The sequence below is a fragment of the Hyalella azteca genome, unplaced genomic scaffold (assembly GCF_000764305.2).
Source record: "Hyalella azteca isolate HAZT.00-mixed unplaced genomic scaffold, Hazt_2.0.2 contig2569, whole genome shotgun sequence".
Lineage (NCBI taxonomy): Eukaryota > Metazoa > Arthropoda > Malacostraca > Amphipoda > Hyalellidae > Hyalella > Hyalella azteca.
The window spans coordinates 72,775-82,944 of NW_025932839.1; the positions used below are offsets into that span (position 1 = coordinate 72,775).

The 10,170-nt window shown below is 41.4% G+C and overlaps 1 protein-coding gene across 2 annotated transcripts; it reads right to left on the bottom strand.

The window, feature by feature from the left end:
• Nucleotides 1–2,734: 2,734 nt before the first annotated feature.
• On the bottom strand, nt 2,735–9,143 carry LOC108677781 (extensin). Of its 2 annotated transcripts, XM_018166061.2 has the most exons (4): nt 9,071–9,141; nt 5,741–5,799; nt 2,943–5,607; nt 2,735–2,854 (listed from the first exon to the last, which is right to left on the bottom strand). In XM_018166061.2, the coding sequence occupies exons 2-3, from the start codon at nt 5,786–5,788 to the stop codon at nt 3,184–3,186; spliced, it is 2,472 nt and encodes an 823-aa protein (XP_018021550.1). In that variant the 5' UTR covers nt 5,789–5,799; nt 9,071–9,141; the 3' UTR covers nt 2,735–2,854; nt 2,943–3,183. The 2 variants fall into 2 exon arrangements, 1 of the variants encoding a protein (XP_018021550.1); XR_007157302.1 differs by lacking the exons at nt 2,943–5,607; nt 5,741–5,799 and having other exon boundaries at nt 9,071–9,143.
• Between the last annotated feature and the right edge of the window lie 1,027 nt (nt 9,144–10,170).

Consider the following 10,170-nt stretch of genomic DNA (forward strand, 5'->3'; position numbering starts at 1 on the left):
TAGTCAGCCTAACACATATGCAGCTGTTCTTACTTGCCTCATCTCACCACACCAGCTTGAAACAAGCAATGCCTCAGCCCACAAGCTGATACTCCAAACGTATTACGCCCAATAGCTCCTACACCAATGATTTAAGCCCATACCATCACTTCTTACAAATGCCGTAAGCCACAGGGTCCGCAGACCGCACCAGACTGCCGTAAATGGGAACGGAATGGGTCCCCGCACCGGACTGTCGCATCACCTTACCCACTTCGCAGGCGTAAGCCCAGCCCTGACGCTCACCAGCATCTCCTTCCTCCACACCTACCCCCTTCTCTCCACCTTTCCGCGAAAGGGTTAGGTTTGGTTAGGTTAGGTTAGGTTAGAATTCTTCCGCAAGCTGGTACCGAAAGGAGGGGGAGCAGGGGGTAAGCGTGGAGGTTTAGCCTCCAGAAGAACGGACAGGCTGGAGAGGTAGCAGTGTACTGATAGCACTGTGGCGCAGGGCGTTCTTTATCGAAAGTGGGGAAGGGGCTAGGCTGCATGGAATAGAAATTTTTTAGGGTTTAGCGTGTGGGTTACGACCATTGTTTTGGCGGCTTGCAGCTCATTGGCTCGCTGATTTACATCCATGAAGGGATTTAGTCCCTGTGGCTTTCATCAAGTAATCATGTTGGCTAATTTGCTCTGCAGCATGCTTATGCACGGGGTGAAGTATGAAAATTATGCAGGTATTGGGCAATGCTGGGTTATTTCAGTCGTCCCACCACGACCCAAGTCCAAACTCCAAAGCCGTAGTTTACGCTAATCACCTTTTCAAATCCGCAAATGGTCCATGAAGTGGTTAATAAAGTAGGGCCTAGCAAAAGTGCGGAACGGCAACTTGGTGCCGACGTGACGTCATTTACACAATAATAATAATAGCGGTTTCAGCGTTATTAAGCCGTAGGCCTGTCGCCGATTCTTAAAATCGCAGAACATTCACAGCTTGTTGCGGTCTCGAACTCGCAACTCACTGCTACAATTCTGCTGTGCTTAACCGCCCGGCCCCCTTGCCGATTCTGACCAGAAACTGGCGCACAGAGCTGGGATCGAACCCGCGCCTCTCTGCGCCAATCCTGGTACTCTGAACTGTAACCACTGGGCCACCCTGCACAATCTCTATTAATAATAATATTATTTAAATTAGCGATAATAACGGTGTATACGTTGACTAGACGTTTGGCTTATCCCAGATTCCTAACATATCATAATATTCACAGCCGGTTGCTGGACACTAGCATGCAGCTAACTGCTCCAATTTTGCTGCTCTTATCGTCCGGCCACCTCAACTATTTTATCAGAGCTGTAGTAACGAGTAGGTAGCTGGGATCGAACCCACAAAATTACTGCTCCAGTTATGGCAAGTTTATGGTGCTCCAGTTACTGCTCCAGTTGTTTTAAACTGCTACCAATAAGCCATCGTTACTTTATGAACCTAAAAACGCATAATTAACACTAAATAGCTTACATCAACCTTAATCCGGTTCCATCTATATAATGTGTGGAGTGATCGCGGTAATAAATAGACGTTGCAAAGCTGATCCACTTCAATATGGCAGATTAGACGAGATAAACATTCCGTAAATTCGTTTCGTACCCGTTGGCCTCATTACTGATTCAGGTAAGTGTGCTGATAAACATCTGCAGAACAGGCATTAGTCCCCGCCGTTTTCAATTCGGCAATCTGGATTTTAGGCATTCATTTGGAATCTATTTAAAAGTTTAGCCGTCAAATTATAATCATCACCGGACCAAAGCAACGTTCAAAATGAATTAGAGCGGAATACAGGACTTTAATCGTGACCACAATTCCAGGTTTGCAGCACACTAGTAAATTCTCTTAACAAGGCGTTCTTGGGTATCAAATTCTACGAACACCTCCGCCAATTTCAAACAGACTTGGGATTCACTTTCGCTAAAATCATGCATCTCTAGATACTGAACACGGCTCATAGTGGGGCGCATTCGCTTGTATATTATGCAAGTTCTTTGACAAACAGAGGCCGCAAATGTGTATGCATCATGGTGTATCCGATTCGTAGACAACCTTAACCGTGTTGACACTAGGAAAAATTCCAATGATTGGACTGATATTCAATCTTGCAGCTATACGAGCTGCAATCGCGCTGTCCGAGTGGTTGACCCAGAGGTGGCACAACCGACTGACTGAATCTAGTCTCGCCAAGACATGCCGGATTTGGATAAGATAAATAATACTCTACTCCATGAAAGTGAGTTTATTTAAAAACTTCGAGGGTTATCGAATATAGAGACATTAAAATAGACCACAATTCTGCTCTGCCGCGATCATTAAAAATTGAAAATTACAGGTTACTCAAGTTCGTTGTTCATCGTCGCCTGTATTTTTATGGAACATAAAGCAGAAATAATTACCCCCATCTGTAACATCACATATAATCAGTATTTTACGCTGCATGTACATCGCGGCTCTTGCGAGTTATAATAGATTAACTCCAAATACTGATTTAGATTAATAACTCCATTTAAATTCAAGCCAGATCCTCGTCGTCAAAAATATCAGGGAAGGAGTTGGGGAAGTCAGCGTGCACAGCCTTCTCATTGGCAGTCAGATCCATGAGAATTCCACCAGCCTCGTCAAGGTCTATGTAAGGACCAGCTCCTTCAGGGAACATCTCGTCGGCAACCACCCCACCGATCCGACCATCGCCTTGGTTGTTGTCCATTACGAAGACCACACCAACAGCAATATTCTATTGCTGTTGACACGCAGGATACAACAGAAAATTTTTCGGTGGAGCTAGGCAAGAGGTGCAGAGTTGAGTATGGGAATTGTCGACTTGAATGTAATCTGCAAGAGAAAACGTGCAGTTAGTTCAAGAAAAGTTTACTTAGTAAATAAGCAGATGAATGTTTACATAGAATTACGAACGACTTACCAAAACGCGCTTCCTATGGACGAAGAAGGAGAAAATTCTATTCAAGCCGGTTATTGGAGAACTCTACTTCCGTTTGAGAAATTTAGGTTTCCAACTTTTAATATTTAGCCAGGAACCAATCTTGTGATGCATGCTTATTTTTCGTCGAAAATTCTGGGTCCAATTTATTAAAATGGTTTGACGCGCAAAGGCCTAAAACTTTCATAAAATGTGCTAGTCTTTTATCGTAACACTCCTGCATCTAAATATCCGTTCCACTAGGGACAACAGCATCTTGTGTCTCTTCCTCGCCTTCGTTCTCCGTCTCTTCGTCGAGCTGCAGCCTTCTTAGAGCTCGGCGGGGTGAAGCTCCATAAGGAGCTACACGCGAAGGGCTCGTCACAGGACGTTGTCGCATGGGACTACCAGCCTCGCCGGACACAGTTCGGGAACTTGTGCTCAACGTTGGTGATGACAAGTGTCTCGAATCGGGGCTCTGGCTACTCGTCCTTTGCGCATGAAGTACAGCATAAGGAAGCATTGAAGAACTTTGGGGAGAACTACGGTGTTGTCCATCCAAGGGTGGTGACAAGTGTCGCGATTCGGGGCTTTGGGTACTAATCCTGGGTGAATGCGCAGGTAGTCCAGCATAAGGAATCATTGAAGAACTTTGGGGAGAAATACGGTGTTGTCCATCTAAGGGCGGTGACAAGTGTCGCGATTCGGGGCTCTGGCTACTCATTCTTTGTGCTGGAAGTCCAACATAAGGTGGCATTGAAGAACTACTTTGGGGAGAAATACGTTGTCCATCCAAGGGTGGTGACAAGTGTCGCGATTCGGGGCTGTGGATACCCATCCTTAGCGCAAGCGCGGGAAGACCAGCATATGAAAGCATTGAAGCACTTTGAGGGGAGATAGGGTGTTGACCCATTGGAGGAGGAATAACCGACTCCTGCGGTATAAGATTGTATGGGAATGAAGGTCCACCTGGAGGAGGGGTGTAGGGGCTCCGTGTCTCAATAGTAGGTGAAGGAGGCGTACCAGACGATCCGTGCGAATGGAACCGTTCGCCTCTAGTATTTCGTCGCCCTTCGGGTGAAGAATGTGGATGAACTGGCGAATCTGACGGACCAGTGACATTTTCTTGAACTCCTGGAAGCTGGCCGTAAGCAGCGCTGCCTGATGACCCAGCTCTGCTGTCTGGAGTCGTGCGACGAGGATGGGAGCTGCTCGAGCGCTGACCATCCCGTGGTGACAAGGGGGGAGGAATAATGACGCAAGAACTTTCTGGTCTACTGTCCGGAGAATAGTGATAATGGTAAGGCCCACTCGATGCCGGTCTACGTTGGGGAGATGCTAGGGGAGGATAAACTGGTGGAGGCGCACTAGGCACGCGTTCAGTGTCATAGCCAGGAAGGTTGTGCCCGTATTGCCTATCTATGGTAACATTTGGTGCGATGGTTTCTTCCATTGCAGCCGAGAAAGAGCCGGCCGACGGCAAACTTGTATCAGATGCGCTACGAGGAGGCTCAATGGATTGACAGTGTGGACAGACCGCAGGTGTTGACGCTCGGGATGATGAAGTTCCGGAGTCCTCGTCGCTGTTCCTAGTTCCTGTTGATATGCCAGATGTGCTTTGAGTGTCTGGCGCCACTGGGGCGGTGGGCGAGCGAGGGGCTTGAGTAATGATCACGGGAGTATCGACTGCTGCCAAACCCTCTTGCAACTTCGGGAGGAGCCTAGCAGGAAATCTATCTCCACATCTCTCACAAACTAGAGTTCCTTTCCTCTCGCGTCGCCTGCTGCTTCTCGAGCTTTGCGCAGAAGCCGTCTCTTCGGCAGGTACATTACTTGAGTTCGAAGTTCCTGGCTCTTCGGGAGGAAGAGTAGATGCGCCTTCAAGATTCATCATCTCAATGTCAACGTCATCATCTTCATCGTAGTCATAATCATCAACGTATTCGTCATTATCAGCAACAACGTCTTCGTCGTCATCGTCACGATTATCATCAACATTGTCTTCGTCGTCATAGTCACCATCATCATCAACAACGTCTTCGTCGTCATAGTCACCATTCTCATTAACAACGTCTTCGTCGTCATAGTCACCATTATCATCAACAACGTCTTCGTCGTCATTGTCACCATTATCCTCCTGTTCATCAACAGGGAGCAACATTCCTTCATATTCTCCAACTCGTTCAACAAGTTCAAGTTCTTGCCGCAATCGAACAGAACCGCCAGAAAACGATGGTTCGTCAAGATTATGGTCAACATCCTCTTCGGGTATCGGGTCATTGGCCAGATCAAGGTACTCCATAGCAAACGCTTGTTCAATGATCATCGTCTCTATGTCGGATCGACTTGCTGGTCGGCTGTCATCGTGAACGCTCCTGTTCGAGCTCGGACTCCCACAAGCAGCTTCATTGGAATCTATCGACGCAGTTTCGACTGGCTCGTTCAGAGCTGCACCCAATTCTGGGCCTTCTAATGCATGCACAAGATCATCACCCTGGGCTATTTGGTTGCCTTCATTTGGAGGCTCGGGAGAATCGGCAATGTTCTCTACAATCTGCTGCGGATGATCAGGATCGAGGTTAAAAGGAACGTCCTCGGGGTTGTCTTGCGCAGGAGTTTCTTCCAGTGGACTGCCTAGCTCCGGCGATGCTTGAGAAGTTATCTTATCCTTCGACAGAAAAGGTTCAAACTTATAAACCATACATAGCCTGTCAACTATATATATCAGTAAATATCCAGGTAAATAGAGCTCGAGTTCCAACACGTGTCAATTATATACATATCAAATTGCCTTAACTTACAGCTGTGACGTGTCGTTTCGAACCACCACTACGCTTCCTACGAGGCATGTCTTACAAAGCTGAAAAACAACGTACGGTAAACTCAAAGTTTCCGGAGTTAGAATGTTATAAAGTGGCCTTCGACTTAAAATGTTCAAACACGTGTTAAGTTTCATTAAACACCGTGAGGTTAGAATTCTAGAAAAGATCAGAGGGGAAAGGTGAATAAAAACTTCAAACATTGAAAGACATAGCAGGATTGTAAATTTAAAAATTCAACTTTGATCTTTGTTAAATGACAAAATGAATGATGTTCAGAAATTGGAAATGTCAATTTTTTGATGATTTGAAGACAATATCATGGAATCATTTATTACTTCAGCTACTCAAAGTCTGATAGGAGATCTGCCAGCTTCAAAACCCATTTCAAGCTATCTCCTGTCCTGTGCAACTAAATGCAAGATAAATAGAAGTTTAGGCTATTCCAGATCGGGCTGCATCTTCTGCAATTCTTCAGGACTAATTTAATAGAACTTAGAACTAGCAAAGTAATTCAAAATTGGAACTAATTCTAAGTAAGCCATTGCACATGGATACAATAACCATCTAACATTTCTTTTTGCATGGTAGTAATTATAAATTGTTACTCTCAGTAGTCCTAGGGACAACCAATCTTTCTTTCTAAATCTGCACAAATCATGATGTCGCATCTTTTCTAGTGAGGCCCAGATTAGGAAATTCATAAAAAAATTCAATATAATGTAATAAGAAATTTATAGCAGCAACACTGACAACTGCTATGAATCAAGTTGCAGTAGGCACCAAATTCTGCTCCTTTTCTTGGAACTAAATATTTCATTATTTCATTATGTACCCATAATATTGGGTCAATCTGGTATGAAATAACTATATTTCAAACCCTGATAGCACTGGTGTTTAACCCTAGATGCAAAATTGCATTAATGCACTTCAAATTTGAGTTCCCAAAATCTGACACCTCAAGAGAAAAGATTAAGGCTTCCACCTTACAACATCACAGGAATAAGAAAATCAACAATGATGCATGGCCTAACATGCATTTCAAAAACCCATTCACAGCTTCCAGGACTGGCTACATCATATTTAAAAGAAAAGGAATCCTCTGTACATTGAGATATAGCAGATATATTTATCCAACATCTTGGTCCTTGCTATACAGTTGAGTGAGATCTATATAAAATAAGGAAAATTTGCATTTTCTGGGGTTCTTGTATGCACTGGTACATAGTTTCTTTAGAACCTAAGTATGGTTCTTGAGAGTCCAAAACCAAATCGATTCATTTCAAGAGATATTTAAAAATTAATTCTGGCCTTAGAAGTGCAATAAATACTAGAATTATTTATTCAATGATCTCCATAAGGAGTCACTATATGCACGTACAAAAAAAATAGATAGAACAAGGAACAAAATTTTACTTCATCATTGGCACTAGATGCAACAAACTACCTTTTTGTACCTCAATGTTCAATGTACCTAGACTGAAGCAACATGAAGATGAAGGATGCTACTTCATTGCCAAGAGATAAACAAGATGACAATTCATTAGAAAATACAGTATAAAGATCTTTGGTGATGTCAACATCAAAATCTGTCTTCATAAGTACTTGTTAATGCATTTTATATTACATACTCATTCACACGTGTTTTGGGCAACAAAATCTCCAAGGTTCAAGCAGTTCTGGCAACAAATCAACAATATCAACAACACTGTACCTAAAATCTTTATCTTGGTAACACAATTACCCAACTTAACATAGTGTCACTGCAGTTGGTCAAGAGATACATGCACTGTTCAGAATGCATCAGAAATAGTTGAACAAATTTATGGCTGCAAGATTTCATGACCTAAGAGTATATTTGCATAATGCAGGCAAATTGGACAGCTATGTACATGGTTCAATAGTGACTACATTTCTATTATCAAACAATTTCCCAAAGATGAAAAAATGCATGGCTACGTAAACGTATTCCTATTGTGTGTAACAGGAAAAACAGGGTTTTGCCTAAAGCTATTAGTCTTAATAATGAATCTAGCTGACTTATGGGAAACTGACAGAGCACCAAGATGCAGCCAATGATGCAGAGTTTAGCAAATGTCACAAGGATTTGGATTTCAGGCTTCAAGTATCAGCAATATTTTCAAGAAATATCAAGGACAGCCATGACTTTCAAGATTTTTAGTCAAAAATACATGTATACATCATAGTACAGCACCACTATGAGAAATGTGTAGATATGATCTCTCAAAGTCTTTGACTTTTCATGTAGGTACATGTTGCTGAGGATATTTAGATTTCATCTACACTGCTGTGCATATCAAGTTCATGCTACAGTGCTACTGCCAGAAAATCTAAAAATCTATGGAAAGTCTCTAAAACTGCTCATGACAGCAATCATAGCATATAGAGTATTACTAGATAGCTATTGATTCATCCACTTTGCAAGTACCTACTAAGTAGTTTGTTAAATATTGCACTTGCAGTTATTTTATTTAGATCCTAATGTCAACTGAAGATCTGTATTAACCTAAGAACCAAACAAGTTATAACAAACCAAATTCTCAACCTGAAATTGATTCAAAGCCTAAAACTAAAGATGGGTCTGTTAATAAACCAATTGAGTAATAATCCAGATAAAAATTCATCACAAATCCTTTTTTCCATTTCCATAAGTTCCAACATTAACTAAGAAAATATGCTTCAATAACCAATTTGCCTGATTAGATTCTCAACTAAAAGATTGGTATAAGATTTCAGTATAGCTGCATATTTTTATAACCAGCCTGGTCATACCATGGCAATTGGCAATGCAGAGAGTTTTTTAGACTCTCCCTCAAGTTAATTTCTCAGTACTATATGTAGACCAGTAAAGTATCCTGGATACCTGCATTGTCATATATAAGAAATTGCTATAAATTGTGAGTAAATGTGGAAATTAAAAATGAACCGACTCTAAAAAATCAGTGGTTTGTGTAACTGGTTTGGTTGCTAGTGTAATGCATTAGCCTTGAATTGGCAAATGTATTATTATGTACTGTAAAGAGATCATTTGAAAATACTATAAAATTACTCACAACTATCATTGTGCAGATGATTTTCAAAACTAGGAAGTTTACACTGTTACATTGAGTCAATCAGTGATTGAGAGATACGTTCTAACGGTTCTATGAGACTGGGTGCAAGATTACCTCATTTGAAACCAGATTTATCTTGATGACTTATTTAAGCCACTCTGTATTCAAAAATTCTCCAATTACCTTGCGCCCTTCGACTGAGGAATTTCTTTCCCTCTACAATGAAGCAAATACTCACTTTATGGGTGAAGTCAGTGGAATATTTCATGCAAGTGTTTGTTATGATTCCAATCTGCGGATTCACTTCTCTTTTTCCGTAAGGACGGAAATTTATTGGCTGAAGAACTGTCAAGTAATTGGGAAAATAATTTTTAATTCTAAAAAATCAAAATAGATCATGAGCGTCACTTGAAAATAAAATTTGTACTTACGTCATTGAAACATCAATATACAAATTTGTAAAATAATACAAAGAGACTATAACAAAATCCTTAATTCCAATCAAATTTGCCTTTTTCTTGCACGATTCAATAACTGCTGGTGCGAATTCTCTATGGTGTCTTTAAAAATCAAAGAATAATAAAGCAACTGCATATATCCACAAACTGAATGATTTCAGTTCAATTACGAATTTTAGATAATTATTTGTCAAGATCCAGCAACTAATTTATAATGCTGTGTATAAAAATCAACAAAAATACAGGGACCGATATTCTTAACTATAAGTCGGTATTGTTGTATGAAACATAGTCCAGGGATTTCTTTTTTTTTAAGCACCAATCAAAGCGAACTTTGATCAGATTGTATGAATTGTATTGTTGTTTGAAACATGGTCCAGGGATTTTCTTTTTTTTTAAGCACCAATCAAAGCAAACTTTGATCGATATTTTAGGCTTTATAGGAGCGGTGAGTGGAACTGTTGACAAGCTTCCACGTAGAAAAAAAAGTCAACAAATCTGGCAAAACCATGGGGACAATATCATCTTTTCCAATGAATCTTTCTCACGGAGGACAAGCTTTTTTGGAAAGTATAGGTCATTAACTCCGATGTTTCTATGTACGAGTATTTAATCAAAAAATATAACTCAGTACTCACTGCAGTGAGTGACAGAGAGCGCATTTTCTCGTCGACGAAAACGTGAAGTCATGGACGGACAGACAGACGGACATTGCGAGCACAATAGTGCATTTTTTTCATAAATGAGAAAATGCGCTAAAAAGGAATCTTGTTAATTAACTGTATCTGCTTCTTTATAGGCAGCTCTATCAGCGTAACCAGACGCTCTTCAGAGTTGCGTTAACACATCTCGTATAATACTACACGAGATAACCTGCGTT

Coding starts and splice junctions, on each gene's coding strand:
- LOC108677781 (XM_018166061.2), bottom strand. CDS start 5,788: ATGCCTCGTAGGAAGCGTAGTGGTGGTTCGAAACGACACGTCACAGCT. Junction 5,608..5,740: donor CGAAACGACACGTCACAGCT/GTAAGTTAAGGC, acceptor TTTCTGTCGAAG/GATAAGATAACTTCTCAAGC.